The sequence below is a fragment of the Cimex lectularius genome, unplaced genomic scaffold, assembly GCF_000648675.2.
Source record: "Cimex lectularius strain Harlan isolate CLEC.00 unplaced genomic scaffold, Clec_2.1 scaffold205, whole genome shotgun sequence".
Taxonomy (NCBI): Eukaryota; Metazoa; Arthropoda; class Insecta; order Hemiptera; family Cimicidae; genus Cimex; species Cimex lectularius.
The window spans coordinates 639,835-661,332 of NW_019392773.1; the positions used below are offsets into that span (position 1 = coordinate 639,835).

The 21,498-nt window shown below is 36.1% G+C and overlaps 2 protein-coding genes and 1 non-coding gene across 4 annotated transcripts; all 3 read right to left on the bottom strand.

The window, feature by feature from the left end:
• Window positions 1–62: 62 nt before the first annotated feature.
• On the bottom strand, window positions 63–5,359 carry LOC106673110 (mitochondrial-processing peptidase subunit alpha). Its single transcript, XM_014405089.2, has 12 exons — window positions 5,033–5,359; window positions 4,731–4,957; window positions 2,095–2,174; window positions 1,944–2,026; window positions 1,783–1,885; window positions 1,621–1,713; window positions 1,380–1,552; window positions 1,220–1,313; window positions 903–1,111; window positions 677–842; window positions 472–604; window positions 63–412 (listed from the first exon to the last, which is right to left on the bottom strand). Exons 1-12 carry the CDS (start codon window positions 5,089–5,091, stop codon window positions 240–242), a joined length of 1,593 nt encoding a protein of 530 aa, XP_014260575.1. The 5' UTR covers window positions 5,092–5,359; the 3' UTR covers window positions 63–239.
• Window positions 5,360–7,932: 2,573 nt separating this feature from the next.
• On the bottom strand, window positions 7,933–12,100 carry LOC106673130 (AP-3 complex subunit mu-2). Of its 2 annotated transcripts, XM_014405125.2 has the most exons (10): window positions 11,921–12,100; window positions 11,679–11,863; window positions 11,501–11,613; window positions 11,319–11,440; window positions 9,030–9,189; window positions 8,859–8,972; window positions 8,628–8,798; window positions 8,411–8,569; window positions 8,306–8,353; window positions 7,933–8,243 (listed from the first exon to the last, which is right to left on the bottom strand). In XM_014405125.2, exons 1-10 carry the CDS (start codon window positions 11,953–11,955, stop codon window positions 8,109–8,111), a joined length of 1,242 nt encoding a protein of 413 aa, XP_014260611.1. In that variant the 5' UTR covers window positions 11,956–12,100; the 3' UTR covers window positions 7,933–8,108. The 2 variants fall into 2 exon arrangements, with proteins under 2 accessions (XP_014260611.1, XP_024083356.1); XM_024227588.1 differs by lacking the exon at window positions 11,921–12,100 and having other exon boundaries at window positions 11,501–11,630; window positions 11,679–11,784.
• A 4,860-nt stretch (window positions 12,101–16,960) lies between these two features.
• On the bottom strand, window positions 16,961–17,034 carry Trnan-auu. Its single transcript has one exon. It is a non-coding gene; the product is annotated as a tRNA-Asn (tRNA).
• Between the last annotated feature and the right edge of the window lie 4,464 nt (window positions 17,035–21,498).

A 21,498-nucleotide genomic window follows, 5' to 3' on the forward strand; every position in this document is an offset into this window, starting at 1 on the left:
ATTTCAAAATTTATGTTTTTATAATAGGGCTTTTGAATAAAGTAAGTCATGTAAAAACGGTACATTTTTTAAACAGCTTGTATTTTAACTTTTTGACAGGTAGAATATAAAATGAAAAATTTTTTTGATAGACTTTTTGAAAAGCAAAACATTTCACTATGTACACAATAATTAAAGGCCATAACTAGAACATTATTTTATATTTGTCAAATCAGATATTTTTAAATATTTAAAACTAATCAGTGGAGAATTGAGAACCTCATTTTGCTCTGAGAAGATTCTTTGTCTGATAAGCCAGTTTGAATATCCTGTAGAGAAGGGAGTTTTCGAATATCACCTCTGGCAGCAACTGCAGGTTGTGACTTCAACATCCTTACTGCTATTCTTTCAATATCGGCTTTTGTAACTGCGCCTATTATATATTACACATGAATATTATCTCTTTTCTATATGTAAGAAAAAAAAGCTTACCAATTTCTTTAATAAATTGTTCAGGTGTCTTCCTTTTTCCTGTCGCTAAGACCTGTCTGGCAATATCTTCAAACATAACTGGCCTAGCTTCTAAATTCATCAGGATCATTGATTGTAGTTGTGTTTTAGCCCTCTACAAATTATATTTAAAAAAAATTAGATTTTTAGAAAATGAATGTAAATAAAACAATATAGTGATATGTACATTTAGCTCTTCTGTTTCAACATCTCCAGCCATAGCAGCCATTTCTTTCAGAATAATTTCAATCATGCTGTTAACATGATTCGGAGGCGAGCTTGCGTGAATGTAAAACAGTCCGGTGTCGGCATGACTCTGATTGTACGCTGTTGCATTAAACATCCAATGATACCTGGGATTTTAAAAATATGATAACGAGTCGAAAAAATATTTTATTTATATTAATTCTAACCTATTGAGGACGTTTGTGTACAATCTGGTGTACATGCCTTTTCCTGGACCTCCTGCGCTGAAACTTCCCCCACCTCCCATCATCATGTTCAATACGCACATGGGAATGAAGTCAGGGTCCTGGTGGCCGCAAGCTTCCAAACCGATCATGATGTGAGCCAATTCTGGCAGACCCGATGGACCCATATGAAGAGGAATATTGCATTCCTCCTGACAATGAAAAATAATGTCAAAACAAATTATTTCAAGACTAAATGATTTTCATTTATACTTAAAAAGGGAAGTTACAACAATAAATTTATTACAATTTAATAATACCTTTACTATTCCTCCTGTGTATTGTGCTAACGATTCATCAACTTTAGTTGTACTCTCGCCTTTTCCCCAAATTGGTTCGTTTTCAACAAAATGTCTAAAAAAAAAAAAAAATAATATGTATTATCACTATTCACACCTATTTAATATAAAAATTACTCACTTCTGCACTGCTTCAACAAGTTGGTTGTGATCAATCCCAACTCCGGCAACAACCATTCTCTTTGGATGATAATGGCTTTTTAAAAATGTTAGAATAACATTTCTCGTAACCATTGAGATGTTGTCAGCAGGGCATATTTTTGGTAGACCAAGGGTGTTGTCTCTGTAAGCCGCCTGAAAAAAAAAGAAGACAAATTTATGAGGGAGAAGTAAAATCAAAATTGAGGGCGAGTGAAACTCACAGCATATATCATATCGGTAAGCAATGCTTCTTGCTCTGGCCTTGTCATTAGATTTTCAAGTTCAAATTTAATATACTGGGAAGCCAAATTGATCTGAAATATTAATTTATTATTGCTTGTTTCCTTATTTATATACAAGAGATTATAATAAAGGAAAACCACCTCAGCGTTAGTTAATTGAGGTCTTAGTATAACATCGCCGAGAATTTTCACAACTGTATCATAACCCCTTCTATCAGCTGATGTTGCATAAATAAACGTATCTCTGAAATATTAATAATAAATATAATATAATCAGCAGGTAATGACGTAAAATTATTTACCTGGATGCAAGACAATCACATATTCCACCATGTTTTTCGAGTTCATGAAGAATTTTATCCTTGTCGGCGTATGAAGTTGTGGACTGAAACAGGTTTTAAATTAAAATTAGTCAGAGTAAACTAATAATTTTTGTCAGGGTGCTCTACTCACACTGAATGCTAATTTTTCGAGGAAATGAGTGACTCCACTCGGATAAGCAACTTCATACCGTGACCCAGAATCAATTATTACTAAAACATAAATTTTTTTTTTAAATTGATGTTTTAAGTCTATAACCTTATTTTTAAGGACCAATATAAGAAATATGTATGAAGAAATAGTTTTCTTGCTGCTACTGCGGAATTAATATGAAAACTGAGCACAGAATTCTTCATCAAAAGTTAATCTAACAGATAGTTTAGCGACACTCAGGACCATTGTAGATATGTTAACTTGACATTGTAACCCAATAGACATTTGAAAATATCACGACCGACTGAAGTTGACTGTGTAGGCTCTACCAAGAGGAAGAGACCCAGTATACATATGGTAAGGCTAATGTTAAAAGGCGTCAGCATCTTTACAAATTTACACACCACAATTGATAGTGGTTTACTGTGCAATATCCATGATTATGTAGAGCAGTAGAGCTCTTTGTTAAGTTTTTATCAGAAGCCAAAGTTTGCCAATGAGTCTCGTGTGCTTCATTCAAGCTTTGAGTTTTCCTCTCTCAGGACACAATCAGTCTGAATATTCCTTCACACCAACAGAGGACATGTTCCGTATTTTTAAAAAAATTTTTATATATTTTTTTAAATACTGGTGACAGACTAGTTTTTGCTGCTCTGAGTCTGTATATATGCCTCCGGAATTTGCAATATACAGTCACCAGTCCTACTTTCAGTCTAGTTGTAGGTTTAGTAGTTTTGCCATCAGTTTCTTCAAGTCTTTGATGAACGTTTTTGCATACGCCTCTGTCCTGGAATTCAAATCCTTCACTAAATAAGAAAAACTGACGTAACTCGAAATAGGCTACTTTTTATTTATTTATTATAACTCCAACAGAAAGAAACTACAAGAGGAGTAGTCAAAAAAAGCACATAATAACAAAAAGAACAAATGAACAATTAAGCAATAATAACAAAAACACAAGGCTTAATGATTCAAGGCAAGTAAACATTTTAATTTAACTTTAACTGAATTCAAGGAATCGCGAAATACATCTATTTCATTAGAATAATTCAGCAATCTGATTATCCTCGGTAGGGGTGAATTTAGTCCATATTCTGTTTTGTAGTGTGGAACAAAGAACAAATTATGGTTCCTAAGTGGTCGCTGAGGCACACATAGCAATAAATGTAAGATCAGAATATCAATGGCCCCATTCCACAATTTCCAACCCCAAATGAGATCGGCAAAAATACGGCAGGAGCTACGCGAATCAAAACCAAGCCAGTTCAGTCTTTCCAAGTAATTCAGGTGTGTAAGACCAAATCTGAAGGCCATTATCCTGGTTGCTTTCTTTTTTTTTTCTTTTCTTGATAAATACTCACACCAATGCTTTAAAGCTCAACAAAGAACTAAAATATGCCACTTTTCGTGAATTGTGGCAGTACGTAGAAAGGAAAGTCCTAAGGAGTTTTATATTCTTTTGTCGGTATTGCTAGAATCTTCACTTCCCGTCGTTGCAGCCTGTTTCAGTTTTTTTCTAATTAAACCAACTTTTCGTCAACTTGTTACATTTTTACAGATTTTTTATGCTTCCCCCAAAAATCAATATAATATTTTAAATATTTTGCACGATAAATGCAATTTTACGTAAAAATCCTTCAAATAGCAATATTGTTCAAATATATGTGGTGATTAGTGACCGTTAATCGATATTTATTTAGAAATCGTGAGATGCGGTCTGGTGTGATGTAGGTTTCAGAAAAACATTTTCTTTATCGTGCCAACGTTTCGATCTTTATTGAGATCATCTTCAGGGCCTGGGATTTACAAACATTGTTTAAATTTAACAAATACATGTAGGATGTAGAAAAAAGTGAATTTATACAATGCAAAAAATATTTTATATATTCAATCAAAGTATTTCTACTCACTCTCATTCCCCACCCCTTCAAAATCCAACGTATATAAACACAAAATAGCAAAATCTCACTGGCACTCTCGACACGACATGCAAGAATGACACAATTACATAGAAGACAAACACTTTGAGTGAGTAGAAATACTTGTATTGAATATATAAAATATATTTTGCATTGTATAAATTCACTTTTCCACATCCAAAATGTAATTGTAATATGTAAACAATGTTTGTAAATCCCAGGCCTGAAGATGATCTCAATAAAGATCGAAATGTTGGCACAATAAAGAAAATGTTTTTCTGAAACCTACATCACACCAGACCGCATCTCACGATTTCTAAATAAATATTGTTCAAATATGCAATTTTATGCGGTATTCAACAAATATGCAAAAATATTATCTATAAAATTTAACTTACAGCTTCCTAGATACACGATTCGGATAGATAATTGATTTCCTTGGATGTATGTGGTGGCAAACAAAATATACAACAAAGGGCAAAAAAAAATTTTTTTTTTTCAAAATTCGTCTTAAAAAAATGGTTGCTTTTCCAGTAAAGGATGCCTGTGCTTTGCCTTCCAAGTTGGTAGGCCTGCATTTCGGGCCCTATTTCTTGTCAATTATCATTGGAAATGACGTCAATTTGACATGGCAGAGGGCGCATTTCGGGTTTACAAGTTTGGGCGATGAAAATAAAACGATCCGGCCTCACTTACCTCCTATTGTGCAAAATTGGCCGAATTTGTTTTCAGAGGCGACGCGCAACCCGTTCGGAAGGGTCGTGATTTGGGTTTTGTTGCAATCGTTGTTGCTGCTGCCTGCGTAGATGACGTTCGGGAGGCCCTTTGTCGGCTCAGAGAGCGGAGGCTGGTCGAACGACTTGGCAGCCGGCGGCTTTTCGACTGCCGACGAGAACTTCCTAGGCGTCCAAAATGCGTTCAACCTAATGCAAGAAAAATAATAAAAATACGATAAATGATTAATTGACCAACGGGCCTTTGTCGGTGCGATGTCTCACCTTTCCGGAAGGGCGAGACGCCTCCCGAATTCTCGCACGCGTCCAACCGTTCCGTTCATCGCGATACCGCTTTTTCCGTCGAAACCGAATCTACAGCTTTATCCAAATTAACAAGAAAGATTTTGAAAAAAGTCTACGAGACCTGAAGGTTATTCGGAGAAGGCTTTGTTGTCCACAGGGTCACATGTTCTGTCCTTCCCTACTCCTTGCCTTCGACGACGATCACTAGTCACTAATGACCTGCCCGCTCCACATTTGGTCACGTCAGAAATAGGAAATGTGATTGAATTTGGTGTTTTCTTTTTTTTTTAATAAAAAAAGCTGATTTTTCCCTTGACTGACTATGATAACATATTTTTTCCAAATAATAATAACAAAAATCTACAATTTGCCCTTCAATAATTCAAAAAAATTTAATTCATCTTTATGTTTTAAACAAATTAAAACATGCAATAGCAAAAAAATTCATCACTTGTCATAGATCAAATGTGTGCAATGCCACAAAAGTCCTCATTCCGATGAGGTCTTAGTCCGAACCAAAACTGCATTGCAGAAGGCGTCCATTTGCACTTTACCCCACATACCGATATAATTGCACACGCTAGAAAAAAGACATGGTAGCAATGGCAAAAAGCACGGACTGAAATAAACTCAGGGAAATAAAGCTGAGTGATGTACAGCCTCTTCTTGCCAGGCAACAAAACAGGAAGTACCGTATTGTCTTGGCTGAGAAGAGGGTACTGCAAGCTTACCCATGGGTATCTGATGGCTGTAGAGTAATAACCATTATCCAATTATCTCTAAATATTTTAATTTAAAAGCTTTCCCCTTATTCTGGCTTCCCAAGAAAAGGACTTTACTGACACCCTTCACTCCCACCATTGCTAAATCCACTCCTAGACCTCCCACCCAGGTATATAATAGGAAAGATTGTAACAACTGTCTGTTTCCCGTAAGCCCTCCAATTCTGTAGTTATTAACTTTTAATACAGAAGTTAATTTTCCTCTGCCTGTGTAGTTCTGCTTCTACTCCAGTCTCCACCCCATAATCATGAGGTTGGTTATCACAGTAGAGTCGCCTCCTACATATGTAGTACATTGGTAACAGTAAGACATATAATCGAGGATTATGTTAAATATGCCCAGGTTAGAAGGCAACACCGCCTGGCCAGACAACTGTCAGAGATTCTTAAGGACAAACCTTCGAATATTGACAAGCTGTTTGCCTTCTTACAACCCACGGGATTATTACACAAAACTTCTTTAAAAAAAAGCAATATTCTGTTAATAAAAACTGGATGAGACCTACAGTTTGAATCCTTTCAACAAAAATATATTAATCAAACTTGGTGAATTAAGCTTTGTATTGTTTTTACAATGTTTAAAATGGGGCTTCCCAACCTGTGGACTTTTTGGGGGCCTGCCAACCCTAAGGGGTTTGTGGCGAAACTTCAAGAAAAACAATAATTTCAAAAATAAACATAGAATGAATAAATAAAATTAAAAAAAACTAACAACAATGAGTAGTGAAAAAAAAAGTTTTTTTTACAACAGCAGTCATTGTGTTCTCCACAGATATGCTTTAGCTATGAAACAAATCCCAGCCTCTTTTAAAAAAGTTTTAGATGAGTCTGCGCACAGGCCATTGAAGTTAAGACTTTTCACAATACATGATTTGAATTTGGGACCTTTACCATACGGTGATAAGCATCAATGCCTAAACTATTGTGACCACCGATGCTACACACAAGAATTTATAGAGGATAAAATTTTTACAATGGTCATAAATCCAACTGATTTTCAGTTCCCAATCCTATAAGATCTTACAACTAAAATTGTAATATTTTGTTTATAAATACTAAACAAGCCATACGGTTTGCATTTTTCCAAAAACAATATATTATGATATATCAGATCAAAATTGATGAATTAAGTGTAATTGAATTGTATGCATGATTAAAAGCTGAAAGCTTAAAATTAAAAAAATTAAGTGTCATGAGGACTTTAATAACTAGATTGAAAACTAAATATTTCTTTTAACATGGCTACTTCTTTGCCTTGAAACCTCATGTTTTGTTTACATTAATTTTTTCTAATCTACTGGAACAAAAGTATTTGAGATTAGCCGAACAAAGCTATATTAAAATACACAGTTTGGTCATTTTCAGTCACTTTGTCTACCCATTTTCATAATTTTGGTTTATTGTATATTCTTTGGCTTTTTGTCATCTTCAGAGGTGGATCTGAATTTCTTTGGTCCCTTCTAACAATAAAATATATTGATGAGACCTTTTGACAAAGACTTAAAAAAGTACCGTCTTATGATGCTTGATCAATAGATACAAATTTTTTACTTTCCTCAACTTGTCCCGTTGCCTCCCATTTGCATGGCCAGTAGCATTTTTTCTTTTCAGGAGGGAAATATATTCATTTAGAGGAATTTCTTTTATTGCTATTATGAACATTATTTCATAGTGTTAACCTGCTTTCCCATTTCCTTTTATTCCATAGTGCCCTGGAACACATTTAAATATTATTTTGTAGGCTTGTGTTTGAAATTTGTACAATGATTCTAAGATATCTTGTATCCATGGGTGGTCTGCAAATTTATTATTTATGTAATATAATAAACCACAAAACATAATTTATTATTCAAATTAATTATGACAGATAAGGAATCGGTGCAGATTGCTGCTTTTGTTCAATCTATGTTAAAATAGTTTGTTCAGTACATCTTATTTGTATGATGATAATGCAAAGATCAGTTTATTACAGTATAATTCTGCCAGTTCATTGAGTTGTTGTACTGATTTTTTTTGGTGTTATCAAAATAAAGGATAATATAAAAATTATAATGGCATAAAAGAACACTGGATAAACAAATTTAATTTAAAAAATAATTCTCTAAATGAAAATAGTTGTATTGAGTAATAAAATATAAATAATATAACATCACAGGAATTATATACAGTATGTTACATACTTTGGGTGGAATAAAAAAAAAAAATTATCATCCAAAGATTTAGAATGTTTTTGAAATCATGGTTCATCGCACTCGATCATGAAAGAGTACATTTTACATTCTTATTTGGAATTTGCCGGCCTTAGTTATGTATTTGACTCCTTTAAATGGTTTGTAGTTTTCGCCGTACATGTCCAACCTGTTGACTTTCAGGCCAGAAACTGCCATTTGATTTATTGTAAATTTCACCTGAGATAATATGACAATAATTAGTTTTATAATAAATTCTTTGTTGTCAAAAAAGGTCTTACATTCATTGTCGGTTTAGAGTCGATGAAAGTACCAGGCTGACAGCTTATCTGCAATAATTGTGTTAAAATAACTGTATTTTTTATAGATCATTTTTCAAAGCTTACCGTTCCTTGTAGGTTCGGTAGTTTGGTGACGTCGATTCTACCAATATCCCAAACCAATTGTCGGCTCACTGGATCGAAAGTGTATTTACCTTGATTGCACAAAAGTACGCAGTTTGATACTGATTTTGGCATCGGGATTTCGACGATGACATTCTCTACCTGTAACCATACAGTTAAAGACAAAATAAAGAGTTTTAATTATAAATCGATAACGTACAGTTCGGCCGATGGTTTGTTTCGGACCGACAGTCAGCTCTAACCGGCCGTCCTTGAAGTTTAAAGAATGCCTAACATAGATTGGAATCGCCACTACACTTTGGGATCCAATGTGGTAGGACATTAACCTCATATTTCCATCAGGAGGGATAAAAGATAGGATTCTTTCTGCCTGTTTAATTAAAATTTCATTTAAAATTATATTTGACCCATGTTCACTTTACTCTATTACCTCCCATCTCTTAAATCTAACGCAAGGGTGAAAACTGACATCGTCGAATAGCCTAGGGTTCATGAAGGATAAAGTGAGATCGGGCATTCCACTCAGCTTTGTACAACAGTCGATCTGCAAACCAAAAAATATTATTATGGCATTCAGTATTATTAATTTAAACAAACTTACATAGCCTTGAATTTCAGCGAACACGGTTGAACCTGATTTATCAATGATGGCATCTACCTCTTCAACAACGTCAAAATAAGCTTCGTTGTTTGTATATTTAACACCAGTCCGGCGCCATGGGACATTTGAAAGCTGTCCACTCGGAAGTGTAGAACTAACACTGATTTACAAACAAAATTAATTATTTTTTTAAATTAACTTTTACACCTCTAAAATAATTAAAATGCTGCAAGAATGAAACGATTGATACAAAAAGCATTTGAGAACTCACTCAGTGGTGAGCCTCCTATAATTCAAATAAAATATATATATTTGATCAAATATATATATATAATTGATTTATCTTTTCAATTTTCTTTGTCACTATATGAGGGAAGCACATAGCTATTAGTGAATCAGTCGACGGGGTGATTATCTGGGGTGGTAGTGGAACTGAGCTAATAAACCAAGGCATTGGGATGAGTGGGAAGGATTGATGACATTTTTTGTAATAGATGTTTGCTACGTCTGGAATAGGAGAGGTCTAATAATGCTTCCTTGTGGGATGCCAGCTTGGATAGGATTAAAAGAGGATTTTGCTGTGCCCTCTCCAACTGTGAAGTAACAGTCAGACAGGTAGAATTTTAGGGGTGTTCTGCTACCAAACCTGGTCGAAGGCTAGAGCAATGTCAAGGAACACTCCTGGTAAAAACTTCTTCTGCTCAAGGGAGGATGAAATGACGTCTAAGATGAAATGTCATTGATGGATTGCAAAATGGAGACCTAAATCCAGACTGGTGACTCAGAATAATTTCTTGAGATTCAATGATAGGGTATAGGCGCTGAGATTGATAGGGCATTAGGATACAGGAAGATTAACAGGTAATAACAGAAAGATTATTAATAATTACGGAAATGAATTACAGTGTAAAATTTCCAAATGTCGGGAAAATATGTGTTCGTAGAACAGAATTAAGTTGTAAGGAAAATGAGGCCTTTTCTTTTCTTGGTAGGATGGGATATGCAATCAAATCCAGGACTCTTTTTGAGGGGGAGATGTCTGATTACGTCTTTTATGCTGGAAGCTGAAGACTTTGATGATGAAGGATATTAGAAGTGGGGGGGGGGGGGTTGTTCCCAAGCACTGCAGCCTTCTGGCTTACTGTACTTTTCTAGTTTCTTAGTGCAGTGCTTGATCCTTCTCCTAAGAGGTGCTAGGTCATTGAATGTCATTGCTGCAATTTATTCCAGACTATGCCTCCTTCCGAAGATGATACGGGTGGCTGTTTCTTTTTCCTCATTGCATAATCTACAGATGGGGTCATCGCTGTATATGGCCATGTTGTGTAGGTGTTTTCACATATGCAAGTGGCCGATTAATATTTTTATCACTCCTCTGAATTTAGCTTTCTCTAATTGTAGTAGTGAGTTTGCTAGTCTTGGTGAGGGTTATTTTAGCCAAAGTTTACTATGTCTAGTGCCCCTAGAGTTTATACACTTCTCCTTTTGAATTTTTTGGAACCATTCTGTGTTTGTTTTTGTTATCCCAAGAATAGGTTCATGCCTGTATACTTCCTCTGGCCAGTGTGTCTGCTTTTTCATAACCCAAAATTCCTTTGGGTCCTGGTACCCAAGATGCCATCAGATTATCGCTTTACCCCCAGTTTTTGAGATTTTGGATGTATTAACTGACTAGTTTTGATTTAAATTTTTCCATGTTAATGCTTTAACACCTGCTTAGCTATCCAATCTTATGCAGATTTCTTGCCAATGGAACTTCTAAGCATTGATGGCATGTATTTCAGTTTGAAATACGAGGTTTACTTCTCTAATGATTTTGATTTTTTTTTGTACTGGCTTGTAAAAGTAAAAAAAATAAATAAAAATAAATAAATTATTGTATCTATCTGATGTTCTCCTCAATTCTTATTCTTTGGTCTGTGAGACATTGTAGGAAGTTGTGAAGATTGTCCCCATTTTGAAAAATGGGTGTCTGAATTTATTGATTATTGTTGTCTGCCTGAAGTGTTTAGTTCCGGTTTAATTGTTTCTAGAGTGAAATGAGCTTTTCCTAGCTTATCCCTGTAGAAAAGCCTTAGGAGGAAGAGAAAGAGGTACAGAAATATTCAAGGTTTGTGTAGTTTCATTTGTCTGTGGAGGTTTATGGATGTCGCTGGGCAGTGTGAAGATAGTGGATAGGTGCTAAGCAAAGAGATAAAATTTTCTTCGCTCCTAGAGCTACCATCTCTCCAAAGAAGGAAGTAATTATGAAGTACTATAAGTAAAGAATAAGTAATTATGAAAAAGTACTTTGATTTTCCAGTGACTGTATTCGCTATCGTTCTCAGAAGATTAGGTGGTTTAATCAATTCCTTAAGAATATTGGATTCAGTCGCTAGAGGAAAACCATTATCCAACATTTCATCGAGCAACTAAAACAGTAATAATTAACATCATATTAATATCAACAGAATACTGAAATGTATTTTTACCTCGTAAACAACAACATAATTCTCTTTAATAATAGTTTCAGTACTTTCTCCGAAATAATCGTCAAACGTGTCCACGACTCGGTGTAGAAATTCTATCACAAATAATGGAGGAACTGAAAGGAAAATCATCCTTGATACTTGCGACATTAGAACACTGCACGATTAGCACCTGACTTACCTTCTGTCATACATACTGCAACATAAAACATGGAACACCTATGGATGCTTATGAGATAATGGTGAGGAGTCGGTATGATCGGTGGCATGTCCTCCGGATTGCCCACTTTCCTCTGTTCGTCGAAGAAATAATCGCATACAGACCTGGAAATCACGCTTTTCCAGTGTTTCTCCATAAAGACATCCCTGAAAAACATAAATAAGTCGAGATTCAATTTTTTTCTAAAATTCCATAATAATTACCCAGAGGAGTTAATGATAAAAAGACTGTGAATCATTATTGATTGCCCTGATTAAAAAAGTTTCACGAAATAGTTTCAAAACATTAATTAAAATCACATAATATGTTCAACACAGTTTAATAAAAAAATTCGATCTCACTAGACACAACTATACAAGACAGGGCTTAAAACCTCCCAATTCTGGTGATGTTGTACGTGGAAAGTCAATACTGATAATGACATCAGAGATTACACAATGACAACATTCATGTTTCCAGTACTTTTGGTTAGTTCTTGCAAAGCCTAAGTCCAGTGTGTTAGTTACTATTAGTTTCTTTCAATTGCTTTTATAAAATTTTAAACATTTTTCCAAATAATTATTCAGAAATCGTGAGATGCGGTCTGGTGTGATGTAGGTTTCAGAAAAACATTTTCTTTATCGTGCCAACGTTTCGATCTTTATTGAGATCATCTCCAGGGCCTGGGATTTATAAAAATTGTTTACATTTAACAAATACATGTAGAATGTGGAAAAAAGTGAATTTATACAATTGCAAAATTATATTTGTTAAATGTAAACAATGTTTGTAAATCCCAGGCCCTGAAGATGATCTCAATAAAGATCGAAACGTTGGCACGATAAAGAAAATGTTTTTCTGAAACCTACATCACACCAGACCGCATCTCACGATTTCTGAATAATTATCGATTAACGGTCACTAATCACCACACATTTTTCCAAATTTTTAATAGTAGTTTTAAATAGTATCCACCCAATGACAAAAAACCTGGTACTTGTATTTATTTGTTTATTTTCTATAATAACAAGATATAAAGATTAATAATTGACATAAAACGTCATCACAACATTAATAGCTTGTTGTTTACTTTTAAAGAGTGTTATTAATCCTTTTACACTCTTTAGATTAAAAATAAATTCAGTTTCATACTTTCCAGAGCCAACTTGTCGAGATAGTTCATTAGATTTCTTATAAATTGTTTCCTTTGAAGAAACAATAAATTTGAGAAAAAAATTAATTATTAATTTTTTCTTAAAAGCATTGTTTTAAGAAAGATCTCGCTCGGGCTTACGTTCAACGACATCGTGTTTGTTACAAAACCCATGTCCTGGGTGTGCCGCGATCTACCATCCACGATGGACTACAACGATGTATGGCCATCGGAAATCTCGTTCGAAGAGAAGGTAGTGGCCGACCTGGATGTACAACGGAGATGGTCGTGGGTCCCAAGAGTTCTGGATATACTGCTGAGTCTCCACTTCTAAACTATGTACAATAAAATTATGTTAGGAGCCCGGGATAGCTATTTCACCTTGACGCCTTCCCTTCGTTCACGCCAATAAATACATTCACACAAGTAAAAATCACGCATTCACTACTAGTTAAACTAATTGGTTTGACAGTTCTGTGGGTACTCGATGTTCACACATATACTCTTAACCACTTACTCAAATAAATACATTCAGTCAATTGGGTAATCACCAGGGTTTTTAATATTCTACTATATATATAAAACTAAATAACCTCGACTACTTTGGTGTGTTTGTGGGTACTCTGTATTCCAACAGAAACACACCCGAACATACCATAACGTTCACGCTAATAAATTCATTCACTCAAATTAAGGACATTATTTCAATCTATGTAAGAAAGGGATTATAAGAGACCATATAAGTTTATCTGCTTCAGTCAATCAATTTATTATTATGATCCCTTCTGTGCTTTAGCAATTGTTTAAAATTATTTAAAATCTGCAGGCACCTTCTCTTTTGTGGAGCTAGTTCTTCGCATTGTGATTTATAGATACTTGTGCTCTCCATAAAGGGCATCTCCGGTACCTTCTTGTTGAGGAGATGCTAATGTGTCAGTCGGTGTGGCCTATCCGCAGGCGAGTCAATATGATTCTTTCTTTTTTCCTATTTCCTCCATGGTCCACGATTTGACGGACCGGTTTTATTTCCTGTAATTTGTCGGTCATGGAGTCCAGCTAGTCTTTACAGCATTGATTTTTAAGATAATCACATCCGCTGATTCACCGGAGTTTCCGGGTTAAACGGCGTCCTTGCTGTTCTTATTAAGTTGTTCTTAGTTGATAAATAAATTTATTATTATTTTATAAATAAAGATAATATATTCCAATAAATCACATTGGAATATAATTTACACGACCTTCCACAGATCGTATCCGGCCTGTTAGCAAAATCCTTAAACGCGCTCGTCCAGAATGTGATAAGTCCGGGCATATTTATTTGCCCCGAAGGCCCGAAGCGCAGGCGAAGTTCCTAGAGGCAGTAAATCGTGCAAAGAGAACTTTCAAAAGGAAAGTTTCGACCCCAGTGAATCAGTTTGCCGAAATAACTAGGTTTCAATTAAAAGAAAAAAGTTCTGAATTAAATTTAATACTGAAGTTTTACACCAAACGTAGTCAATGCCGGTTTTTGCGAGATAATATACGACCCAATTGAGGCCTAAGAATAATAAACGAGTCTGTATAAACATAAACAAAATTTGGCAATTAGAATTTTTTTAAAAATCTTTCTCATTAAAGGATAGATTAGCTATCCAAGGTATTATTTAATACAATCATAGGTAGGACAGAAGTAAAGTATATTTTAATGCTCAAATACAATAAGAAATATAGTTTTAATTATAATAATTCTATAATTTTTTATGATATAAATATAACCTTATTTTCTAAAACCGTATTACAGAGAAGAAAAGTCGTTCATTTTTGTACGATACTTTAAGCAAATAATAAATGATATTTCCTTCGTCCTCTTATTTACTTGGCACACTATTAATGATGATGATTGATAGTGGGCTCTTATCCCAAATAGCAGGAAAGCTAGAAGGGGTGGAGAGAATGGGATGAGATTTAACCCTTTCTCGTTTGGAATTTTTTTAACTTTGTGGGATCAACACAATATTGTTGATGTCGCGAGGCTATATGTAACTTGATACGTCTATTGGGGCTTTCACCCCGAAGGGTTGACGCTCCCCGATTTGCTGACCCCAGGTCCAAATCAAAGGGGAGTTCACCTACCCTAGCTGGGCCGCTGTTATCCCAACCAACGAGAATTTCAACCGGTAGGTCTTTTCAGCCCCAACGCATGCGAACTATAATCTAGCCTAAAACTAACTTCTATAATACATTCGTACAAATAAATGCGACCTTGACAACCACAAAACATGTACATTGTACTTCATCGATCACACACAATATTGATAGTGTAATCTAAATAAGGGTCGATGGGGGTACTTTTATAAATATTCGGCCATCGACCCTATGTACACACACTGCTGAAGGAGCAGCAACTCTATATTTGACCATCACCCCTTACACCATACACTCCTTCAAACAAAACACCCAATAAAAAAAAAAAAAACCCCACGTCTTCCAAAAAACCGAACAGGGACCTAGAAACACGCTACTGGCCCGAGAACCAGTTATAAATTCGGCATCATGCCTACACGCTTTCTGTAAGGAGCCAAGGCTCGACAAGCCACCTTTCTATGCATAAGGGCACCCGCGCGGGTTTTGGACCATAATCAGGTGCCTGTGTGTTATGATCATCATATGACCTATTCTTAATCGGGCAAGGATAAACCTCGTTAACGGTTTAGGTTCTCGGAGGACCATCTACAGGTCCTCTTGACACGCAGGAGCCTCTCGGACGAATCCACCCACCGTCGCTGCGATCTTTCTTTTGTTATGTTCTTTACTGATAGCTTAGCGTCAGAGGGCCCGATCGCGATGATCTGGCCGGAGAGCGGAACGTCCCGGTTTTCGCCGTCTCCTGGTCCGTGACAAGGTGCAACAAGTAATGCATAAAAAAGCTCTCAACCTCTTTATAGCTTCAAAGTCAAGGGATCAATACAAAATTTTAGTCAATTTACAGTAAGTATTAAAAATGAATGCAGCAATTTTAATATAATTTATAGTTTTTTTAGCAATGATTCCAGAGTAGGCTTGATACCCTTGGATTGTGCATTTGCTAAAGACATTAGTGACCGGTCAAACCGTAAAAACCAGTATTTATTTTCATTTATACATAATCTTTTTCATTCTGTAGACGGATGATCATTGTACAACCCCACTTCGCTGTAATAGACCGAAAGGCGCCAGTGGATGTTTCTTCCGGTTAATAAACGTCTATGGAGTCCGAGGTCGGAGAGGCTCGGTCAGATAAGGGTGCTCGGCTGCCCCTTGGGGACTGAACTCAATTTCTCACTTCTCATCCACTCTGACCTTTTCCAACTTATATCAGTTTACTGCCGTTTAGACGCTTCCGCTCTATCACGACTGATTTTGGGATATTTCGTGTTGACAGTTTGGAAAATGTAGCGATTCCCTGGCCCCGAGAAGCCTTAGCCTTTTAAAAAATGCTCATTTTTTAGTTTTGTTAGTACAATTTTATACATTATTATAAAGCAAATATCTGTATAATCCTTATAAATTGCAAACAAATTTTTGGCAAAACACTTATAGGCAAGGTTTGAGCATTTGACATAAATGCCTTACTTGCAATTTTCAAGAAATTATTTCGTGTATTTCAGGGGATAAGGTTTTTATTTGGGTTATACCACGATGTTAGGAAAAGATTGAAGTTGGAAAAAAAAGTATCCTTTAGGCGCTCTGTGTAGAGACAAAATAAGGGCGGACCAGGATCAGAAACGACAAACTAGAAGGAATAGAAATTTTAATTAATCTTCGATTACTTATTAATTTATTCATAATTTGTTATAAAAAAATGGACGAAGTTTGAGCATTTCACAAAAACGCCGTATTTGCAATTTTCATAAAATTATTTCATGTTCTTCCGGTAATTTTTATTTAGATTATACCACAACGTCAGGAAAAGATGTAAAGTTGGGTAAAATAAAATAACAACAAAGATATTTTTTTGGTAATGACCGAACACTTCGGCAAAGATAAATCCTGTAATTACCAAATCCATTATATTTCGTGGTCGGATTGAACAAATAATTTCTTTCAATTAATTAATCTTTATGTAAGGTATTGGTTGAAATGAAAAAGTTAGTGTCACGAGCGGGATTCGAACCCACGACCTTCGGCTCAATACGCCGCTGCTCTAACCACTTGAGCTATCGTGACTTCGATCCACTCGGACACCCACTCATCTCAACCTACCTGTAATTATCGTTCGTCCTGATCTGCCTATCCTCTCTGATTGGTCAGTCAGACGCGTTTCGGCAATTTGGAAAAAAAATCGATCGCTTTCACCTTTCACTAATATGAAAAAGACACGACTGACAAAATAACATAAAATTAAATGGTGAAATGCGCTCGAAAGTCGAGGCCATAGAATCCAGGTGAACCGGATGACCTGAAACGACTAAATTTTTGGTTCATCACCCTGCAGACACGCAGAGAAATTTCATAAAAATAAAACCAATCGTTATCACTTTTCACTTTCGTATGTAAAAAAGTCTTACTGTGAAAATAATTCACAAATTCTTAAATGAACAGGACGAAATGGCATAACGCGCCTTTGAGAGAAAACAATCGAGGCTAGGCGGACCAGGATGATCAGAAACGGTTTAGAATGGATTGAATTTTTTTAAATTATTTTATTTTTTGCTATCTGTACAAAGTATACATTGAGCAAATAGTTTGAAAAACAAAATATTAAAAAAATTGTTATATGACCGGCGATTAGGACGATCAGAAATAACCAGATTACAGGTTTATCATCTATATATTTTTTTAATGAAATCTCACAATGCTCTCGAAATTTCCGGAAACGCGAAGACAAGGATCGCGACATTTCATAATTAAACGACCAACAGCGAAATGTTTCGTGTCTTTATAAATTTAAATAAACGAGCTTTAAAAGGATATAATTACCATAAATTCTTTCAGAAGATTCTGAGCCCTCATAAAGCTCATGGGGCTAAAAGTAACTTTACACCACTGGCCGTATTAAAAAGGGACTCAGAACCGAAAAGAGGTAAATTTTGATGTTGCGGCGGTTGTTCCGGTTTGCCATTGAGCCGAGGATCGTAGATCATCTCGGTGTGCCTGGGGTGGACACTGGGGAGCTATCACAGCGTGGGCTTCGCTCCTAAAAGCTCCCACCCCCACTCAATGAATAAAGTCTTTTCTTCTTTGTTGACACTCCTCTCCTCGAAACAAAACGATTCTTCTTGTTTATTTTTTAGCTTTTTTGTTCAGGTTGTTTTGGAACGGCCCATATTTCGACTAGGCCTAATAAAATTGGTCATTCGACAAGCTATCACTGTTTTCGTAAGTTCAACTTTTTTTTAATGGGATTAATATTGTTTACGGTTCCGCCGGACAATGTTAGAACGGAAAAAAAATTAAGATAGATTTATTTGTCTTGTAAATTCTATCATAAACCATCAAGTTTAACTTCTAACATAAACCACAGGCACTCGAACATAGGTGATACCAAATATGAGATATGTAAAGTAATTCCTATGATACAGGAGGGATGTTGAGTGTAATGAACAAGGGGTCAATATCAGTTTTCTTTCTGTGCAAATTCATCTCATATAAAATTTCAAGTGCTATGCCGGGATTTGAACCTAGAAATGTTCGCGTGGCAAATGCGAGTCGGACACTCTAACAACTCGGTTCACGGTTTGCTAAATATGAGATATGTTTATATCTCAGTAGGATAGTAACACTTTTAACACTGTACAACAGTTTCGTGAATACTCTAAATGTTATCGAGAGATAAACTTTACACAATATTCAAGGTTGTGAATGTGTTTTTCTCTCGTCTATGAGCGTTCCTATTGTTGAGCATGTGCTATCGGGCCGATTCGACCGTTTTCCGTTCTAAACTAAATTAGGAATAAGGATTGAGCTGGAAATAAACAATTAGGCCGGCTCATATGTGTTTTCCGCCCCGAACCTATCTGTTTTAATTAAGAGTACAGGGTCGCAACGAATTCTCTCTCTCAGCCTTAAGTGATCTCCCCTCGAAGTCGTTTATTGCCCTTCTCGATCCTAAACGACATCGGGCTCCACTTCTTTACGCCCGTCGTCGGCATTTTGAGATTTGGTTGTAAATTTCAATTATAAGGCGGCCCGCTTGGATTATATATTCGATGAAGGCGGTACGGAGAAAAGGAGTTAAGGACGTGACGGGGGCTAACGCCCTCATATGATCTACCCAGATTAAAAATGCCATCGTCGCAATACATTACCCATTCAATGTTCCCATAAGCTTTCCTAACACTGTGTAATATATTTTGCTTATATCGCATCGAATCCCAAAGAGTATTACGTTAAAACGCGTCGCTTTTATTTTTTTCCCTTTTTCCCTTCTATTATTTCAGGACAAGCACTCTCTAACTTTTATGTGTGTAAATCACCAATAGTCACTCAATAATAATGTAAACTAGACCTTTTTGTATACAGGAATGAACGAAAAAAAACTTTACTCATAAAAAGAAAATACAACTAATACTAGGTCGTTATAAAAGTCTTTGCGCATTAATTAATTGGTGATATAAAAGTTTCCATTTTAATCCTTCTGTAATCCTCTGATGTAAACAATGTATATATCGTTGTTTACATTGACTAATCCTTTATTTAATTATGTATACCAACTGTCTTTCATTCCATTTTATAAATCTCACCGAAAATGTCGGAAGGAAAAATTGTCATTCGAGGTCTACTGAGGCATTACTGGAAAAAAAGGAATAAGTGGTAAGGCAGCAACTGAGGAAATTTGTGCAGTGGAAGGTGATCATGTCGTGCATCGTAACACTGCTGCGTTTTGGTACAGGCGGTTCAATTTTGAGAACAACAGCCTTCAAGATGAGCCTAGATTTGGTGGTTTATGCTGAATTGCTCGAGTCAGTCAATAAGGATCGGCACTTGAGGATTATCATCCGAACCGGGGTTTCAAATGTAACGGAAAGCCGCCATTTACAAAAACCTTTTTGTCCGAAATGTACTACCGAGATTAGATCCTCATGACTTGTCAGCCGCCCAAGCTCGACAACGTGTTGATATCTATCAAAGTTTGCTTTAAAATCCAAAAGATGATAGATTTTGGAAGAGAATTGTAACGAGTGATGAAAAATGGATATTTAAAAAAATCCTATCCACGGAAAACAGTGGGTACTACAAAACCAAGAGGTTCAAGCATAAGTTCGTCAAGATCGATTTGGAAAAAAGACTATGCTTTGTGTTTGGTGGAATTAAGAGGGTATTTTTCACTTTGAGTTGGTTCCAGATGGGCTAATGGCGCAGAGCTTTACTGTGAACAACTCGAAAGAGTATGTGGGTTTTAAAAGAGAAGTACCCTGCTTTGCGGGGATAAAGCGATATTTCAACAAGACAACGCTCCTGCCCATCGTTCACGTTTAGCCAAAGAAAAATTTTCAGAAATAAGGGTGTTGCCCCAACCTCCTTACATCCCTGATGTCACACTGTCTGACTAAGGTCTTTTTCGGTCAATGGAGCATTTTGTGAAAGGCCAGATATCAAATTATGATGTGAGGAGTTCTTCGCCTCGAAAATCAAAGGCTGGTATCACCACCAAATTCAACTTCTGGCAGAAAGATGAGTTATATCAGTTGATAATGATGGCCTATACTTTGAGGAATAATTTTCACGCTTATATTTTATACTGAAATTTAAATAAAACTTATGTTATGCGTAAAGACTTTTGCAACGACCTAGTAATAAATAAAAAATCTGCTAAAGTGGTGGCCGGGGGAATGTAACCCGTTCTACCTTTGAATCTGACCGATCATGACAAGTCTTCAACCTTAACCCATCCCTTACCTTACACCTAACCTGTATCCGACCCTAACTCTTTTCTTTCCTCCAATCCTTACCTTTTATTTCTCTGTTTACCAATAACAATCATCCTATTTCTTTCGGTCCCACTGTCAAGAACCTTGGGTTGTACTTGACCAGACTTTATCTTGGAAACCTCATATTACCCACGACTCCCCCGTTTTTCCACCCTCTTTCAGTTTCGTCGTGCCAGCCACCTTCTTCATATTAGTACTCGCAAACTCCAAGTTTCCTCTCTTATTCGCCCACAATTTGACTATGGATGTGTGGTGTACGGGGGACTCACTGGGGGGCTGGATGATAGACTTAAGCACTTAATTGTTTTGTACGCTTTATTTTTGGCTCTCCAAGGAGGTCCCACGTGTGATATGTACTTCACCTTGAAGTGGTTATACCCTTCCCACCGCAGGCTATACTTCATTGGCTCCTTCCTTTACTAAACAATATGTTCCCACTTCCCTCCTTATGTATATATACATATATGATTTCCTAAACTCTAGGTCTTTGGTACACTACCGTCATACTCGTTCTAGCTCTCCTGATCTCAATTCTCCTAAACACAGAACTACTGCTTTCAGTCGTTCCTTCCTCATCCTTTCATCCACCCTCTGGAATTCCCTTCCTCACTATAACCGATACGCCCCTTCCCTTCCTTTAAGACCCGTCTATTTTATTACCTCCTGTCATTGCAACATAGCACCAGTTGCCCTAATTGAAAAATTATTCTTAAATCATCCGTTTTGTTTAACATAACTGGCTCTTTTAATTTTATATACT

Coding starts and splice junctions, on each gene's coding strand:
- LOC106673110 (XM_014405089.2), bottom strand. CDS start 5,091: ATGAACGGAACGGTTGGACGCGTGCGAGAATTCGGGAGGCGTCTCGCC. Junction 2,175..4,730: donor CCAATTTTGCACAATAGGAG/GTAAGTGAGGCC, acceptor TTTATGTTTTAG/TAATAATTGATTCTGGGTCA. Junction 1,314..1,379: donor CTTGTTGAAGCAGTGCAGAA/GTGAGTAATTTT, acceptor TTTTTTTTTTAG/ACATTTTGTTGAAAACGAAC.
- LOC106673130 (XM_014405125.2), bottom strand. CDS start 11,955: ATGATTCACAGTCTTTTTATCATTAACTCCTCTGG. Junction 8,799..8,858: donor TTAGATTTAAGAGATGGGAG/GTAATAGAGTAA, acceptor TTAATTAAACAG/GCAGAAAGAATCCTATCTTT. Junction 8,570..8,627: donor AACAAACCATCGGCCGAACT/GTACGTTATCGA, acceptor GTATGGTTACAG/GTAGAGAATGTCATCGTCGA.